General features: G+C 37.4%; 5 protein-coding genes across 5 annotated transcripts; 2 read left to right on the plus strand and 3 right to left on the minus strand.

Annotated features, from left to right (window-relative positions):
* Positions 1-1,676, minus strand: LOC105951655 (GRAS family protein RAD1). Its single transcript, XM_012975106.2, has one exon. It carries the CDS (start codon positions 1,648-1,650, stop codon positions 127-129), a length of 1,524 nt encoding a protein of 507 aa, XP_012830560.2. The 5' UTR covers positions 1,651-1,676; the 3' UTR covers positions 1-126.
* A 3,238-nt stretch (positions 1,677-4,914) lies between these two features.
* LOC105951656 (uncharacterized) lies at positions 4,915-6,348 on the minus strand. Its single transcript, XM_012975107.2, has 2 exons — positions 5,870-6,348; positions 4,915-5,029 (listed from the first exon to the last, which is right to left on the minus strand). The coding sequence occupies exons 1-2, from the start codon at positions 6,346-6,348 to the stop codon at positions 4,915-4,917; spliced, it is 594 nt and encodes a 197-aa protein (XP_012830561.2).
* A 1,734-nt stretch (positions 6,349-8,082) lies between these two features.
* Positions 8,083-9,542, plus strand: LOC148771031 (protein FAR1-RELATED SEQUENCE 5-like). Its single transcript, XM_088817451.1, has 2 exons — positions 8,083-8,772; positions 8,858-9,542. The coding sequence occupies exons 1-2, from the start codon at positions 8,093-8,095 to the stop codon at positions 9,540-9,542; spliced, it is 1,365 nt and encodes a 454-aa protein (XP_088673577.1). The 5' UTR covers positions 8,083-8,092.
* Positions 9,543-9,656: 114 nt separating this feature from the next.
* LOC148771032 (uncharacterized) lies at positions 9,657-10,229 on the plus strand. Its single transcript, XM_088817452.1, has one exon. The coding sequence runs from the start codon at positions 9,657-9,659 to the stop codon at positions 10,227-10,229; it is 573 nt and encodes a 190-aa protein (XP_088673578.1).
* Positions 10,230-10,445: 216 nt separating this feature from the next.
* Positions 10,446-13,735, minus strand: LOC148771033 (uncharacterized). The gene is made up of 3 exons (XM_088817453.1): positions 13,665-13,735; positions 10,996-11,539; positions 10,446-10,910 (listed from the first exon to the last, which is right to left on the minus strand). The coding sequence occupies exons 1-3, from the start codon at positions 13,733-13,735 to the stop codon at positions 10,446-10,448; spliced, it is 1,080 nt and encodes a 359-aa protein (XP_088673579.1).
* Positions 13,736-19,799: the final 6,064 nt, after the last annotated feature.

The raw sequence follows: 19,799 nt of genomic DNA on the forward strand, positions 1-19,799 counted from the left end.
GTTAAATAAATAAATTTTGTTTTGAGAAATCAATGAAAACAAAATAAAAACACTTCCAAACATTGCCTTAGTTTTTTATTCACTATTATTAATTTTGTTTAGGTATTTTTTTTTGATAGTTGTGTTTCAGCATTTCCAGCAAGAAGCAGCCACAATGGGCTTGGATTTCCACCCCAACACAAGACAACCTTTCTCCTCCACAATTGTATAACCCTCACAAGCATTGATGCTGCTAAGCCACTGCTTGACTTGTGCCAACATTTTCAACGGAGAGGGCTGAAACCCGGCCCGACTCATCCTCCTCCGCCACTGATCAACCCTCTCGTGCCTCTCGACCCTCGCGGGCCCCTCGCAACTCACGATGTTCTTGATCTCCTCCGCAAAGTAGAATTGCTCCATCTTGGCCCGTTTCGTGTCGTACTTGGGCAACACCGCATCGAGCGAGTCGAATATCGCGGAATAATAGTGCAACGCCTCCATGAACCGTCCCAAAAAGAAGGGCCCGTTGTGGCTCGAGTCCTGCTCGACGAGGGCCAGAACCCTCGGCGAGAGCCCGTGTATGACTCTGAGAACCGAGTTCAACGCGCCCCGGCTCTCCTTCACCACGCAATGCAGCTGGAGAATGCTGTTCACAACGAGCACTTCTCCGGGGCGAACGTCTATATCTTTGTGGTCGAGGTTCTCCAAGTTGCTCTCGACCACCGAGAACTCCAAATTGAGCCCTAACCCTACCGCGTAGGCCTCGAGCTCATCTCCGATAGCCCGAAACTCGTCCCCGCACAGCCCGACAGCTGTGATACGGAGACGGGGAGTCGGGCCCGGCCGGTCAGCAAGGCTGCGGACGAGCCCGCGCCACTGGTGGCCGTGGGGAAGACCTAAGGTCATCCCCAGATCCACCACGTGGACTAATCTCTCTCCCTCAAAGGCTTCCAATATTGAAGAATTGGCCACGAAGTGACCGAACTGGATGTGCGGGCAATTCTCATAAACCAGGCGCAGTGCCTCCTCCCGTTTCTCGGAGGCAACGCTCGTCGTCGTCGTCCTCGTGGGGACGACGACGTAGCCGACGGCGCCGAGTGGTTGAACCAACGCGAGCCGATCGGCTAGCCCCTGCATGAAACAGGACGCCACGCGCTGGAAAGCCGAGCCGAATACCAAAGCGTTGGATCGAAGCTCGGATAGCAAAACCGACGCATGGGATTTGTCCCGACACGCGACGGCCTCCGCGCACGAAATCAACAATTGGACTAGTTTCATTCCGTCGGCATTGTTTCCTTCTCCGGCAACTCCTCCTCCTCCTTGGCCGCCCTCAGCCCCGACAAGGGCGACGCTGGCGGCTCCTTCCTCATCCTCCTCCTCGACGGTGAGATAACGACGAGTGTAGGTCATTATGTGGTCTCGGAATTGAAGCTTCGGAACGCTGCTCAAGCTACTCGTGCTGCTAGTGCGAGGAATGTGGCTAGAAACGTTACTGCTGCTAGAGTTGCTATTCGTAAACTCACCTAAACTTACGGTTCTCTTGATCCGTTTAAAGTTACTACTTTCGTCGTACAAGGGAGGTAACCAGATAGGGGCATTTTCGTCGTCTTCTAAAATTGGATAACTTCTTCGATCATCGTAGGAATCTTGATGAAACAAATTGTAGGCCATGTAAGTGTGGAGACAAGGAAGATCTTTGGATACTGAAAAACCTTGTTCTGCAGCAAGACTCTTGAAAGAACCACTTACCAAAAGAGGCAGATTATATAGGAAATAAAAGGGCCCCCTTTTTTTTTCTTGTTCAATCGGAGTGAACAATGTTTATTTGTCACCACATGCATGTGAGAAGGGAAGATAAATAAAATAAAATGGTTTTGTAATGACTGTTCCCTGCCTGGAGAAATTCAGAGATATCTGTCATAGATCAATCAAAACAATTCCCTATTTGTATATTATTATTATTTGCTCCATAATGCTTGGAGTTGTGCATTTGGCACATTGATCACATTTCATCAGCAGCCATTTAATTTAAATTTTATCTCCAAAACCTTAAAGATGTTACTTTGTGAAGTTTCTTATGCTTTTTTTTTTTTTTTTTTTTTAATAAGGTGTATTGGGTAAACCTACATTCTCGTATAATTTCTTGCAAATCATACGAGAGATGTAAAACACACTAGGCTAACAGGCAATGGGACTTGAACCTGGGTCAATTGACAAAGAACCACTTACTCCAACCGCTAGCCCCATCCCTTGCGGGACTACTTAGCTTTACGATAAATCTTAATTTCTTTTAGCAATTTACAATTTAGTACTTTTCATTACATTCATGACTAAGAAGTATAATTAAGGTCATGATCTCCCATAGAGCCCCCCAGCCCCCCTCTTTTTCCGTGTACGTTGCGTTTTCAGAAATTGTGACGGACCGGGGCAGGTTTTATAAATTTACTAGCAGGGTGGGTTCGGGTAAAATGGGACCCTTCCCGAACCCGCCCCACCATCACTAACCCATGTAGCTTTTTATCGAAGTACGAAACTAGTAACTAATGTTATAGGTGAACGGCCACGCGATTCCAAAATCTAGACGAACAAAACTCAAACGCTTCGCTATGTTTATATATAAAATAAATATATACTATAAATTTGAGAAAATGGTGGAAGTTGCTTTATATACAACGGATTCGTGGAAAATCTCCGAGTGCTCGGAAATTCAATCAAATTGGATGGATTATATAGTGAATAACTTGATGAATAAAAATTCGAAACTATGATTTTTGACCAGTTATCAAAACTTAAAACTAGGGAGGTAAAAGAAGATGCTTTCACTTTCACAAACTGATTAAATAATGAGCTAGGAGAATGCAGTTTTAGACTTTTTCTTAATGGATTATCTATTTGATTAAACATTTCCCTATGCTCATTCGGCATCAGCATATTCCCCTATGTACATCCGGCCAACAAGAATAAGCACACCAATTACCATTTTTTCTCTCTTTTTTAATCAGCACACCAATTACTGTATAATCAAGATAAACTAATAACCCTCGACTAATTAATAATTTTGTTCCGGTCCTGAGCTTGTATTGATTTATTGAGGTTTAATTGTAGATTTTTTTTTTAAAATTTCCTTTTTTCAAGCATATTAGTTATTTTAATGTGTAAATTACGGTCACTCCCTGATGTAAGGTCAAATTACAGAAAAAAAAACCCCTTTTGTTTGAATAATTACAACCATCCCTTAACTATGAATTTTTTACACGTCCACCATTGTGGTGTTAATTAGTAGAATCTTCTAGATTATGTAGAATATTCTTCAGTTTCTACCCGTTATATCCCATTCGAGCTCCACATTTTGAAACAAGATGATCCTAAGACATGTTTCATGGCATGTAAATATCATGTTATGGTATATCATAAACTGCCTTTTCGACAAAACGAGTACAAACTAGAGAACATACCACGAAATCTAGAAGATTATGTTGAATTTGACACCATAACGATGGACCTATAAGAAAACTCACAGTTGATGAGTAGTTAAAATTATCCAAACATGATGGATTTTTTCGTAACTTTATCTCACCTCTGAGGTAGCCGTAATTTACCCTATTTTAAATGACCCAAAAAAATTCCAATCCGACCTGTCACCAAACTCCAATCTGTGTGATATCATTACTTTTTTAATTGGCCGTGTAAATGGTCTTACAGTACAACCAACCGAAGGGATTCGAACCCGAGTTCCCTCCAAACCCTACCGACGAAGAGACTCCATTAACCCTTACGCTAGGTACGTAAGCCTTGGTGAAAACTGATAAGCATACTTGATATGCCAATTCGACCAACCGAATGAGCCTACAATTTCTTTACCTATTGGGTCACGAGCCCAATGTTGAAGACTACTACAATCGATGTCCAATTACCTTCAAATAAAGTTTGGACCCTACAATCTTAACTAATTAAACTTAGTCCAATCATGATGTATAAATATAGTTTTTAACTCATTCCTTAAGGTACGTTCAATATTCGAACTATATAACTGCTCGTATTCTATCTACGACTTTTGCTATCCACACACCTGACTTGAGCGTCAGAGAATTTTTCAAGGTCATCAAGCTCGTGAGGTAGTGATTCATTCTTCTCTTCCAGCTAATCCTACTTCAACTATTTAAGGTGATCTAATTCTAGCATCATCAATACCAAATCCGTAGTCTATAACTTATAACTTATTAGCTTTTTAATTCATAATATCCCTTGCACTTTTAATGCACCTATTCTATAATCGTGTCCACTTTGCGCACATCCACATTCATGCATGCATGCATGAATGATCATGAATAAATTTACGGTACAAAACCACCCGATGTATTTTACCAGGTCAATCATCTACAAGACCGGTTTTCACATCTTGTTTTACTTTGACGTACTCGAGGTCTGTCATTGTTTTTGAACTATTCAAAGAAGATATTTTGATGCTCTGTTTTCTATTCAACAAAGAATCTTATAAACAAACCAAGCAAGTACTATACATGTCTGAGACTGAATTCAGTGAAATCAAGAACAAATACGAAACCATAGCGTGACGGAGAATTAGGAACCGATAAAAACACCATTAGTGCGATAAAGAAATTTTTAGTCGTAGAATCATTTTGGTCGATCAAGAAAGCACAGCAACACGTTAGTTAAATGGTTATAATAGCATGAAAATTAGGATAAATTCTAACATTAGATTTCCCGAGTACCTAAAACAAGGATGAACAAAAGAGTTAAATCGGCATTGCCACAAATTTTAATCCTAACGCACAAAAAAAAAAAAAAGACGAGCTGTTGTGTTGATGATGGTCAGTGGGGTTCGTAAGCCAAAAGTCACTTTTAATAGTTGCTTTTGGTTTTTTCTACAATGTTCAATTTCGAGTTTCCTCTACGAAATTACGTATTAGCAAGTCAACAATAGGGTAAATCTATGTCAAGATATTCCCAATTGTCATCGGCAGAATCTTCCGTATTCATCTTTGAAGTTTCCGCTTCGACCGGTTTCGGAACTCTTTTGTATGGGCGCCTGATTATACGCAGAAATTGAAATGGATTACTTATATAACTAAGAGTGGTTATTTCAGATAAACGAAAAAAGAATATATATTGCGGAAGCAGAATAGAAACTATGTATGGATTGAAGTTAAATAACAAAAATCCTAAGAGAAAGCAATAAACTTGATGCTAGCTTCTAACTCGACATACATAAAACTCTGCAGGAAATTAAACTATTGGGTAAATTACGGTCACCCTGAAGTAAGGTCAAATTACAAAAATACCCCTCTTGTTTGGGTAATTACAATCACCCTCAACTGTGAATTTTCTAACACATCCACCCTTCCTTACGGTATAAAATTCAATATAATCCTCTAGATTTCATGGAATTTCTCTACTTCGTACTCGTTTTGTGCAAAAATGCAGCTTTTGATGCACCGCAATCTGATATTTACAAGCTAAGAGAAACATTCTATGATCATCTTGTTGTTTCAAAATGTAGAGCTCGAATGGGATAAAACGGGTACAAACCGGAAAATATTCCACATAATCTAGAAGATTCCGCTAAATTTGACACCGTAAAATTGGACATGTAAGAAGATTCATAGTTGAGGAAGGTGGTCGTAATTAACTAATCAGTAGGGTTTTTTTTTTTTCTTCGTAATTTGACCTTAACTCGGGAGGTGACCGTAATTTACCCTTTCATATAATATTTACGAGTTTTCGGTTCAAAAATTGCAAATACACAAATGATGTGAGCAAAAATGACATGGTATACATATGAACAACAACCAGCCCGTGATGCTAATACAAAGAAAACCCTAATTCCAACGCGGAATTAGAAACAAAAAAAAAAAAAAAAAAGACGGACCTTTTCCGGTAACGGCGTGCGGCCTCTTTAGCTTTTCGTATCCGCTTCTTCTGGTTGCACTCGAAAAACAGGCGCCGCCTACACTCCCGGAGAATGCCGTACCTAGATATCTCCCTGCGGAACCGGCCGACCAGTGCCTCCTCGGACTCGTCTTCCCCCACTATCACCTGAACGTTGTACGCCGCCTTGAAGAAAAGTGTGTTCGAGAAAGCGAGTGAGGGGAAACCCATAGACAACGGAGAATCGGAAATTTCATGGTGCGGGCTTTCTTCTACTTCATCGAATTCTTCTTGTTTTGTAATGGTTTTGAGTGATTGTTTTGGCTGTAGAAATGGGATCATGGGTTCGGTTTTGAGATGGAGTGTTATTAGGGTTTTTTTGAAAGGGGCAACAGGGAGTTGTGAAATTGGGGGTTTTGGGGTGGGGGGTAGGGTTAGGGGAGGGAAGAAGGAGAGGGGATTAAGCTTTGAGAGCGCCATTGATTTTGATTGCTGAAGCTTTCTTTGGGTTTGCGGAGAAGAGAATTTTGGAGTGGCAGAGTGAGAGGCGTCATCTATTTTAACAGCTTGTGGGGCAATTAATTAAGAAATAATTAGCTAAAAGTCCTATAGTTTTATTAGGGTAAATTCCACTTTACCCCCTTGTACTCTGCCCAAGAACCACTTTACCCCCTCGTACTCTTAATTTCGTCGATTTACCCCCTTGTACTTATACAATTTCCCAATACAACCCTCTTCATCAACTTTTTTCGATTTTGACTCTAACGCCATTTGGTCAAGAGTCAAAATATTGACGTAAATATTGAATTTTTTCGATTTTGACTCTCGAGATTAGAAAAGAGAAAGTTTCACACATTCATATATTTTTTTCTTTGCACTGGGTGGAATCGATCAATTTTTGGGTCTTGATTTTTACTAAGTTAGGGGTTCAATTTGGGGATATCTTGGAAGGGGAACTGGTGGGAGAAGAAGAAATGACAATATTGACGGAGGAGAAACGACGCGTTATAGGCAGTGGCAATTTTGTAATTTACAGAGTTGACCAAATGGCGTTAGAGTCAAAATTGACAAAAATTGAAGAAAAGGGCTGTATTGGGAAATTGTACAAGTACAAGGGGGTAAATCGATAAAATTGAGAGTACGAGGGGGTAAAGTGACTTTCAGGCAGAGTACGAGGGGGTAAAGTAGAATTTACCCGTTTTATTAAGAATAAGAACAATTGATTTTATGTTATTTATAAAAGACTTTCAATCATTCAATATTTAAAGGGATTTGCTTTTTACCGTTTGAAAAAGGCTATTTACCGTTAAAAAAAACTCTCTCTCTCTCTCTCTAAAAAAAATTGCTCTCAAGACAATTTCTTCACAAATCATTCTTATTGGTGTGATATACGAACATAAATGAATTTATCGAATGAAGATCGGGATAGCGAACACAGCGAGGTAAAAATTCCGTCTTTTCGATCGAAAAAACTGGGCTAAACATTCAAAAGCTCAACTTGGGCGCCCGACACTGCAGTGCACGCCCATGTTGGGCGTGCAGTTGGCTGTTACACGCCCATTTTGGGCGTTTGTAGGCCAACTGCACGCCCAACATGGGCGTGCACTGCACTGCCGGGCGCCCGACTTGGGCTTTTGAATTTTAAACCTTTTTTTTTTTTTTTTTTTAAATCAATTTTTTTATGTTTTTTTCAGGACGATACGACTACATTTGAAGTTGATCATACCGATTATTTTACCACTACTCAGTTGTTTGACTCAAAGGATGAGGTAGTGGTTTGGGTGAGGTTCGTTGCAAGAGGTCTTTTTGTGAAAATAGTAAAAAGAAGCAGTCCTAAAAAAAAGATTTTTTTGACTTGTGACCTATTCGGGGAAAAACGAGAATGTCCATCAACTAATCCAGAAGCGCGCCCGAGAAGGACCGGTAGCAAAAAGATAGGCTGTGGTTTTTATATTGTCGGAGAGCTACGATGGGATGATAAATGGGAGGTCAGAGTAATATACGGGAAGCATAATCATGTTCCGATATACAAGTCCGAGCATGGGATGAGTGCATTGTCTCAGGAGGAGGCGAAGATCATTAGTGATCTGTCACAAAGTCATGTGCCGCCCAAGAAGATTTTGGCTAACTTGAGACAAAATGGTTTGGGCCTCGATGCTTATTCAAAACAAATATACAATCAGAAGGCGAAATTGAAAAGACTATCTAGGGTGACCGTACAGTGATGCAACATTTGATTGGGTTGCTTGAGGAGCATAACTATTACAAGTGGTTCCGTACTGATGAAACTACACATGCAGTTACTGATTTGATGTGGGCTCACCCTCAATCTGTGGAATTGTTAAGTAAGTTTCCGTACGTATTACTACTTGACAGTACTTACAAAACAAATCAGTACAAATTGCCTTTGTTGGAGATTGTTGGTGTTACTCCTGTCGGGAAAAATTTTACTGTTGCAGTCGCATTTTTGCGCCATGAAAATGAAGACCATTACACATGGGTGTTGCAAAAGCTGAAGAGACTTTTCCCCCCTCAGACTCTACCTAGTGCCATCGTGACGGATCGAGAGTTAGGGCTCATAAAGGCGCTAGAGAATGTATTTCCGACCGTACCTCATCTATTATGTCTTTGGCACATTAACATGAATGTGGGGCGTCGTGCTTCAAGATGTCTCGGCAATAGTAGGCGTCGCGGCACGGCTTTTGTAGTTGGCGTGTGGCAAACTTTGGTAAAATCAGTGTCTGAAGAAGATTTCGCCAGGAATTACACAGCTTTGACGGACGAGTACGCGAATTATCCAGATTTGATTGAGTATCTCCAATACACTTGGCTCGTATACAAAGAGAAATTTGTAAAAGCATGGACGGATCTAATTTTCCATTTGGGTAATACATCGACAAGCAGGTATTTATTTATAAGTGGTTAAATACATATACTTAACTTACTGTCATGTAGTTTATTGAAACATAGCATATTCTAAACATATTAGGGTGGAGAGCAACCATAGAGCATTGAAGAGATGGTTGGAATCGTCCACGGGTGGCTTCGACACATTTTGGGCACAGTATCACTCAATGATGAAAGATCAATTTAACGAGATACTAGCCGATTTTGCAAAATCAAAGAGGATTCGGGCCCAGACGATCAACGTGCCCGTATTTAAAATATTGTCCAGTGGAATTGTAACACATAATGCTCTGCAGATGTTGGACGATGAGAAGGATGAAGACATAGACGGTTGCGTCTGTTATATGAGGAAATGTCTTGGACTCCCATGCAGACATGAAATTCGTGCAAAGATGAATGCACGACGTGGTGTGTTTTATGCAGAGGATGTCCACATTTTTTGGAGGACATTTATTTCGGGATTCGGGGATTCCCTAGATGAAAGTGTTGGTTCTGTTCCCGACCACAGGTCACAGGCTATTGGCAGGCTAGAAGGGTTAATGAATGATTTGCGTGAGCGGTCAGAAATTGAGATCACGGACGTGACAGATGCCATTTTTGAACGAATGCATCCCGGGGCCATGGAAATGAATGCGCCACAAGTACTAGACTGCCCGAGAGGTAGACCGCGGACGAACTCTACACAGAGGGATTGGTCAGGGCATGAGTTTCCATTATTTCCGGGAGAAGGTGAAGAGTCTGGACGAGGGCGAGGACGAGGACGATGACGATCACGAGGCAACAGAGGGCGTGGTTCATCTTCTGAGAGATCTAGCCGTGGTCGCGCTCGTTCATTGACCGTGAGTGGACCCGCAATAGGTCAAATTCCCCGACCCCCTTGGATGCGACAACTTCATTTCTGCCTTGTTCCGGAGGTTGTGACGTGGACGGACGTTGAAGGGGATGGTAATTGTGGTTATCGAAGCGTCGCGTGTGCAGTGAAGAACCACGAGGATGATTGGATGGATGTTAGAATGGATGTTTATAACTGTATTAAAACACACGAAGAGTTCTTCAAGGATTATTTCGGTGGTGGTAATTTAGTGTATCGGGTATTGGCGAGTGTCGCTTATTGGGACAACGCCCCAGCACCCTATGAGAAGTGGATGACTATCACGGACGTGGGCGTGGTTGTGGCAACATATTACAACGCGTTGGTCTTGTCGGCTAGCAGCTTGGGCAATCAGACTTATTTACCACTTTGGGCTCCCGAAGGTGTTTCACAGTTATCTTACGAGATGACTATACTATTTCTTGAATCAGGAAGCCACTTTGTGTATGTGAAGATGAATGACAATTGTCCGCTTCCTCCGTTTGATAGACAGTGGGCGAGGTATAGCAACAATAGTGTTGCATATCTACCAGAGGCGTTGCGGAGTCGACGTGAAATGTGGGATATTCTTAATAGTGTTTGATTTAGTTTTGTTTATTTTGTTGGAATGAATGTGTTACTATTGACATTGTATGTTATTATTATTATTATGTTATGATGTTATAATAATAATAATAATAATTATTAACCTAATAATAATAATAATAATAATAATTAAAAAACGAAAATCAGGTCCTGAACACTAATAAACGGAAATCAGGTTATGATTACAACATATTTTATTAAACATAAATTTAGCTTAAAAAACGAAAATCAGGTATGCAATATATGCTCGTACTCGATACGCGGAAGGAAAGGTAGAATTGTCGCCATATTTCACCTCCAAATCATCTAACCGGGGTCCGCCACCATACCACCAATGCTCCATAAGTGCGGGGTCGACTCCGAAAGCTCTCGCACCAAGCTGGATCGCGTCGGCCTTATCCATCCAGACGTTAGGGCGAGTTCCACTAACTCGCAAACCCATGATGAAATGCACGTCGTGCAGGGTAATTGTCATCTCACCGAATGGCATGTGAAAACTGTTGGTGTCCGGCTGCCACCTCTCAATAAAAGCCTCTATTAATGGGTTATTGTGCTGAGGCAGCGAACAATCACGCAAGTGATACAAGCCGGTACTCTCAAGTAGTGAGACACAATCATCGTCGTCGGGGCCCGGCCAAGTACACTTCGCGTGCGACCGTAATTTAACCATATGTCGTCCCTGTTCAAGATATATTCATATATAAGTATACCACAAACAAGTGTAAATATTATAAACAAAATTTATTAATATTAATAAGTATTACCTTTCCCTCCCAAATGTCGTAGGCAATATGTGCTCCAAAACTTGGAATCAAGTGAGCGTATTTAGGTCCACCGGGTGTCTCACCGGTCAACATCCAAGGTCGAGAAGGAAGTTTTTTTCTCGGAGCGGTGCGGGACCTCGAGGCAGGATTAGAACCACCGAAAGTACCACCCATCGGGACAGGAGGCGGAGTCGGAGTCGGAACATCCTCGTAATCGTCATCGGATGGAAAATCCGGCACCGGAAACTGATACTTCTGCTGAAAGCGTAGTTGTGGATCGTACTCGTACTCCTGCGGCTGCATATATGCATCCATGGGTGCATCCATCTCCTGCTCGGCCTCTGTCTCTGTCTCCTCCTGAATCATCGTACGTGGGGGTACAAAAGCACCAGTGCGTTCCCCACGACGTTTAGAACTAGTCACATTTCTATTATGTGTCCTTCCCTCCCGTTCCGCAGTAGTCTCCACCACCGGATCTGCAGGTGGACGAATCAGGGGTCCTTTCCCTTTTCCGAGTCCGATTTTTTTCGCCCAATTAGACATCCTGTAAACATAAAATTATATTAAATTTACTAACTTATTTTAATTCAGAAAAAAAATATTTCTTTTAAATCAAAAAAAAAAAAAAAAAAAAAACAAAAAAAAAAAAAAAAAAAATTTAAATCGAACGCCCGGTTTGGGCGTTTCCCGGCCGAACCGACGCCTGGACCGGGCGCCGGTTCGCCCGGGAAACGCCCAAACCGGGCGTTGAAACACTCATTTCACGCCCAAACCGGGCGCTGGCAGCATGAACGGACGCCCACTTTGGGCGTCGGTTCATGCAGCCAGCGCCCGGTTTGGGCGTTTGGCTCTAACATCCGAAAAATTCAAAAGCCCTACAAATCGATTTGTAGGGCTTTTAAACATGAAATTGGTTGCAAAATCGAGTTACCCATTGCATATAACACACGTAGGTGTTGAAATTACCTGAAAAAATCGAAGCCCAAGCTCGATTTTGGTTGATTTCGAAATTTTTCGAAAAAAATAAAATTTTCTGAAATTTTTGGAATGGGGGGTAATTGGAGAGAATTTCGAATTTTAGGGGTTTTAGAGAGATAAACTGTTTTTTACTTTGAACGGTAAATAGCACTTATTAGCCCGTAAAGAGCATTTTCTTATTTAAAGTGGCTATTTGAACCAACCCCTCGTTGGCTGGCAGACTTGGTACCTAACATTTACCAATATGGTAAATGTCTATGCTTCGAGTACTCTCTTCCCCTACTTCCCCTTGTAATGAACTTGAATTTACTCAGAAAAAAAAGGGGCTATTTGATAAAACAATAAATTAAAAAACAAATTATATTGATAAATTCAAATTCTGCCCCTAATCTACACCCAAAAATCTTCTTAAAAAATTATGCTCCCAAATCAAACTTCAGATTTTATGCCCCAAATAACGCTCCCAAATCAACTCTAAGAATCTCGTTTTTATTTTATTTTATTTTTCATTTTTTTCTAAGAAAAGTTTGATTTTGTTTTTAAAATAATTATTTTTCATTTTTTTAATTTTGATTTTTTATTTTTTATACTTCTGTTTTTAAAGTTAAATTAATTTTTAAAAAATTGAAATCTACTGTAAAGTTACCAAAACCACTATGAGGTAATAGTATTTACAAAAATTCATTATAAACTTAAGGAAAATCATTATGTAATTAACAAAAGGTAAATTACAACCACCATCTGAGGGATGCTCAATTTACGAAAAAAACCCTCTTGTTACATCTATCCTCTCAACTATAATTTTTTCTTACACCTCCATCCTTATGGTGTCAGATTCAACATAATCATCTATATTTCGTGGAATGTGCTCTAGTTTGTACTCGTTTTGTGTAAAAATACAGTTTATGATGCACCACAATCTGATATATACAAGCCAAAAAACACATATCATGATCATCTTGCTTCAAAATGTGGAATTCGAATAAAAAAACAGGTACAAAAGTGATAATATCCATATAATCTCGAAGATTCCACTAAATTTAAAACCGCAAGGGTGGACGTGTAAGAAGATTTATAGTTGAGGGGGTGGTTGTAATTACCCAAACATGAGGGGTTTTCGTAATTTGACCATACCTCAGGGGTTGTTGTAATTTACCATTAACAAAAATCACTCTGTAATTAATGAAAACCACTATGTAATTAACGAAAACAAGAACAAATTCCATTACAAAAATTCACTAAAAACTTATCAAGTAACAAAAACCACTTTGTAAATAATGAAAACCACTCTGTAATTAACGAAAACCGCTATGTAATTAACGAATTTCATTACGAAAATCCACTATGTGATTAATGAAAACCACTCTGTAATTAATGAAAATCACTATGAAATTAACGAATTCACTATGTGAACAAACATGTTAATACATCTACGATTCTCCGAGATAACTCCTGATTTAGATGTTTGGCTTCGATAATCCATTGAAGACTGATATTTTTTGGGGTCGATAACTCTACAAAGTGAATCGAACAACATTAACCCCTAATGCCGCCTGAGATCTCTATAGTGCCAAGCGTAGCTAGAATAGAGAAAAACACACACACACACACACACACAGAGTTGCCCCCGAACCCTCGAAAATTTAAGTCCACTGTGTAGTAAATTCATAGACACACCACAGCTAGTATACCCTGAATTTTCATCATGGATCCGCCACAGAGTATGAGTGAGAGAAACTAAAGCCGCATAAGCTGCAACCATCTTTTTTCGATAAACAGTTTTCACAGAATCGATTAGGAGATTATGGAAAGTAGATTATGGTAAAACAAAATTTTGATTTCTTAGACACAAACAAGAAGAGAAAAGTCAAAATGATAATTAAGCTGTAATGATTTAATTTGGTGTGAATTAAGTTGTCTAATTAACGACTTAGAGGGTGTTTGGCTAAGCTTATAAGATGTTAAAAGGAGCTTATAAGATGTTTTAGAGCTTATAAGCTCTTCCAAAGTGTTTGGTAAATTTTTAGAAAAAGATCTTAATTTTTTTTAAAATAAGCTGTTGGAGAGCAAATAAGATCTTTTTAAATAAGTACCTCTACCCCACCTTTTTATTTAAGATCTTTTAATGAGTAAAAATAGGAAATAAGCCCATTATCCAAACACTCTAAAAATCAATCCTAAAAATAATATGTAACAGCTTATCAGCTCTTAAAACATCTTATCAGACGTAAGAGTTTATCAGCTGTTTAAAATAAGTTTAGCCAAACACCCTCTTAGTCAGCAATTGGCATTTTGATAACAATAAGGTCTTCATTATAGGAAAAATAGAATATGAGAAAGATAAATAATAATACGTAGAATAGAAACCCCCATTGTGTTATGGGTTGATAACATGGAATATATATAGAGAAATATTGTAAGGTAATAGAGTTTGACTAGGCAACTAAATCCTAACTAATCTAGGTAACCGAATCATACTATAATCCTAATATCCTACAATATCTAATATAATAATATACTCTAATACGCCCCCGCAGTCGAAACGTGACGAACGTGAAGACTGGACAATCACTTGCTAGCACGCTCCCGCAGTCGGAACGAATAAACTTCAAACGTGAAGACTGGACAAAAAAAACCCGCAAAATCCAGCAGTAGTGAAATCCTAGGCGAAAGTATCTGCCAAATTAAATAGAAAAAAAAATAATAATAATAACAATGGAGATATATATATATATATATATATATATATATATATATATATATATATATATATATATATATATATATATATATATATAGATAGAGAGAGACGTATATTAAGGGAGAGAGTTATTTAAAATATATATGAAAATATATTATATATCTTTTAATATCAAAATTTTAGTTAGGGGTATAACATTGATAATTAAGTGTTTTTAATTAATAAAAGTTGTTTTAGATTTATCTTAAAAATGTAAAATAAAATTGGGGTCGTTGTAATGACACTTGTGTAATAAGGGTTTTTTGTCAAATTTTCCCATATTTAAATTTACAAAAATCAACCCATTTTTATTAGCTTTTTGTATGATATAACTAGATTTGCTTCATTTAAGTACAAAATAATTAGTTTTAGGGGATTATTTGACAAACCCAGTATACATTGTCCTATTAAGATTCAAAATTATGTTTGCCATTTTAAGATAAATTCAAAATATTTTTTAATTGATCATAAATAATTTAATTCACTATTATACCCTTCACCTAGCCTAACCCTATAAATCACGTTTTCAATCTTTTCCTTTTCTCCAGATCCCTCCCAACATTCGTCATTTTTTTCCTCTCAATTAAAATTCTCCCCCGTTCTTTTCTTTTTTCTTTCACCGCCGACACTGCCCAATCCTTTTTTCTATATGTGTTTTCGGTTGAAACGGAGCAGCTCAAGAGGCGCAAGAGAAGCACAACGGTGCGCGGCTGCTTCGTTGAAATTCGTGCTAGGGTTTCCGCGCAAAAGAAGCACAACTGTATCGGATCGCAATTGGTTTGTATTCTCATATGATTTGTGTGATTTGTGCAATAAACTACAATTATAAAATTCTTATTGATTAGTATATCATTTTTTTTTTTGAGATTTGAAATATTATTTGTGTGGATAATATGTGTATTGCTTTTTTGCATATTTTGATTTCCGGCTTGTTCTCACCAGTTGAGTTTAATTAATTTGATAATTGTTGTTATTTTAACGGTTGATTTTTGTTCTTTTAGTTTTGGCAATGTTTTTATTTTTGATGATTTTTTTGATGAAATTGCTGATAGGAGGAAGAAGCTTTCTGATTTCAGGGAACCAGGAACCAAAAATGGATTGAAAGAGTGGATTAACTTCTTTTTTGTTATTTTTTAGTTGTAATTAGTTGTGAATTACATTAATTCGTAATGCAATATGCACAGTTGTAGTGTTTTTCAGTTTTTTGATGAACTCTGTTTTCAAAAATTTCGGGGAGGCGTCGGTGGCCATGGGAGATGGAAGACGAATTAGGGTTAGGAATAGTGGATTTCCTTTTTTTTATGTGTGTTTTTAGTGGATTACTTTAATTTGTGGTGAATTATATAGATTTCGGTAAGTTTGTAGTGGATTACATTTATATTAGTGTGGATTACATTAATTTTACAGTAATTTTTATTTCAATTCCATAGTGTTTTTCGATAAATTTATAGTGGTTTTCGATGAGTATGTAGTGGATTTCAATTTTTTGTAAACATAAACCATTAAAAAAAAATCAATTTTTGTTTTACATCGAAATAAAGAAAACCATTAAAAAAATTAAAAAGAAAAGAAAAAACAGATATTAAAATGGCGTTAGATAATGGAAATTAGGGGGATTTGCATATTCAAAAAAAAATCTACATAATATAATATGTAACTTTCAGTAATATTAAATAGGGGCATTTTGGATAATTCGAGTCAATTGAATTTATAACAAATATTAATTAAAAAACTAGATTTATCATTTTGGCTAAGCTTATTTTAAACAGCTGATAAGTTCTTACGTCCGATAAGATGTTTTTAGAGCTGATAAGCTGTTACATGTTATTTTTAGGATTAATTTTTAGAGTGTTTGGATAATGAACTTATTTCCTATTTTTACTCATTATAAGATCTTAAATAAAAAGGTGGGGTAGAGGTACTTATTTAAAAAGATCTTATTTGGTCTCCAACAGCTTATTTAAAAAAAAATTAAGATATTTTTCTAAAAATTTACCAAACACTTTGGAAGAGTTTAGAAGCTCTAAAACATCTTATAAGCTCCTTTTAACATCTTATAAGCTTAGCCAAACACCCTCTAAGTCGAAATTCAATGAGGGATTTATGTCGAATAACCCCTAGTTTTAGTTGCCTCACTAGTAGGATCAACAAAGTTTGTTCCAATCGGAGTTTTTTGAGTCAATTGGACGTTTTTCTCCAGATGCACCTAAATGGTAGGTTTCACATTCTTTCATTAGATAAAAAAGGCATAATTAGTTTTAAATTCATTTAAATATATTCTAATGGAGTATAGATTTATTTTCTTTATTTTTAGTTTAATGCATCTACTTTTACTTTATAGAAAAATAAGATATTTGTTCAAAATAAAATTTAAAGGAAAAGAAAGATAATATAATATAAGGGAGTGTTTAGAATAGGGACTTGATAAACGCGGTACCATATTTACCAATACGATATTCAATAATCCACTCTCTACACTTTCTTCATCTCTTTGGGAAGAAAAAAACCTCTCGAGCATTTATATTATAAATCATTCCGAAACGCATTTTGGTGAAGTGATTTACAAAGGAAAATGAGTGCATCAGATGAGGATCAAGATACACAATACAATGAGGTAAAATTTATTTGTTTTCGTTTAATAAATCTGAAAAAGGCGGCTCAAGACCAAACAAGCGCCCAAAATGGACGCGTACAAGTCCGATCCACGTCCAAGTTGGGCGTGCGGACTGTCTCGGGTTTCAGACTTGTACGCGCCCAACCTGGGCGTGGATCGGACTTGTACGCGCCAACAACCTCTGTCGGTTTTATTTATTTAGTTTATATTTTTTATAATTATTTATTATTATACTTCTTTAACTTTATTTTATTTGATTAATTTTTCAGGAAGAGTAATAAAATTCATCTACATTTGAAGTTGAGCATATTGAGTATTTTGTAGTAACAAAACTATTTAACTCGAAAAATGAGTTGATAAATTAGGCGAGCCGCGAGAGCGGCCGTCAAGGATCTTGTTGTGAAGTTGGTGAAGTGTAGTAGTCCTAAAAATAGAATTTGTGATCTATTTGTTGGATCATAGTCAAAAAGAGAGTGTTGATTCAGTCCCCGATCATAGGACACAAGCACTTTGAAGATTAAATGGATTGATTGATGAGTTGTGTCAACGTTATGACATTGAGATTAATGATGTGGCGGATGTAGTTTTTGAAAGAATGCACCCTAGAGAGACGGAATTAAACGAGCCATCAGTACAACGGCCAAGAGGCAGATCAAGTAACAACTCCACACATAGAGATTATTCAATGTGGGAGTTCCCACCTTTTTCCACATCTGAAATAGTTCGACTCTATTATTCAACAGGCGTCCGACTCTATTTTCGAAGCCCACTTTGAGCGTGTGAAATAGTTCGGACGCCCGTTTTGGGTGTCCCAACAGCGCAGTTCAAAAAAAAGAAAAAAACCCCTAGAATTCTATTTCTAGGGATTTTGAACATGTAATTAACAAAATAAACTAACTATAATTAACATATAAGTAATATATAGTAGAAATTACCTTCAAATTTGGTGAGTTTTTCGGATTTAAGATGATTTTGGTGTGTTAATGTGAGTTTTTGTGAGATTTGGGGTTTTTTGGCAGGTTTGGATGGGTTAGAGAGACAAAGAAAGGTGTATTGTGAACGATATTCGTAATTTTAGTACCGCGAAAATCATTTGAGTAACAATATGTGGCTTCTTCGACCCTACACTCGGTGATAAACACTGAGTGAGTTTTTTGCTGCCACGTGTCTTTTTTGTATTTTTTTAAAAACACCTACAGGTTAGCCCTAGTGGAGAAATATATTATAAAATACAAAAAATGACACGTGGCAGCAGAAGACCCACCCGATATTTATCACCGGGTGTAGTGTCGAAGAAGTCAATATGTAGTGGTGCGCCTAACAAAGTCCGAGAAAAGATCCTTATATAAAATAGTTTCCAATTTTATTTAAATGGAACACAAATACTTTTTGCGTGGATGAATAATTATGGGTATTCATTCGGTTATTACACTAATCGAATCGAATCGAACCGAACTAAAAATTCAGTACATGCCGAATACCGAATCGATAATCAGTTCGGTATTCGGAGTTTTGGTTTCCGAAATTCCGGTAATTTAGTTTTATCGAATACCAAAATTTTATTTTTATTTATTATTTTATATATAATTATATTATAATATATTATATTATACTACAATTTATAAAAATAAAAAAGAATCAATTGTTTTTAAATGTTTTTAATAAAAGTTTTGTAACTTGGTTATTTATGGGAACCACATATTTCGGTTCAGTAAACGGTATGAAACTTTGGCATAATGAAATTTTGGTACGATTCGTACGATTTTATCGAATGGACACCCCTATTAATAATATTATAACATTATAGTTAAATTGTGTTTGTTTAAGAATAATATAAATAGATTGGGTTTTTCTATTTATTTTCCAGCCACGGCCTAGCACCGATAGGCAACGAGTGCCTTCGTGCTCCCTAGAGCAGAAAAATGCTAGGATAACTTGGTCAACCATCCAACGAGCAGCCACTGGTTGTAGGCGGCAAGCACCACCAGCCAGCGGCGGTCCTCCAACAGAAGCCAAAAATATTTAGGGTTATTAGTGAGAACCCCTATAGCATTTGTTTAATAAGGGTGGATCCGGTTCCTTTTCTCTTATTAGTGATAGGTCCAATTTTTTCTTTATTCCAAATTTAAACTTCCCACTTTTTTTTTTTTTTGATAGGCAGACCCTTCCCACTCTTAACTACTCAATACTTTAATTTTAATGATTTTTTTTTTCATTTTTTTTATTTTAATTGCAATTTTCGTTTATTTTTTTTATGAATAATATTTTTGAACTTTTTTTTTTTTTAAAATATTATTTTTGAGAAAAAAAAATCAACAATATTATTTTAAAAAAAAATTGTTTTTTTTTTCATTTTTTTTTTCTTTTCAGTTTTTAGTTTTCAGAATCAATTATTTATTTTTCGAAAACAACTATAACATTTCCGAAACCAACTATAAAATTTCCGAAATTCACTATTAAATTTCCAAAATC

The sequence above is a fragment of the Erythranthe guttata genome, chromosome 4 (genome assembly GCF_056151865.1).
Source record: "Erythranthe guttata isolate IM_541 chromosome 4, IM_541, whole genome shotgun sequence".
In the NCBI taxonomy this organism is placed as follows: domain Eukaryota; kingdom Viridiplantae; phylum Streptophyta; class Magnoliopsida; order Lamiales; family Phrymaceae; genus Erythranthe; species Erythranthe guttata.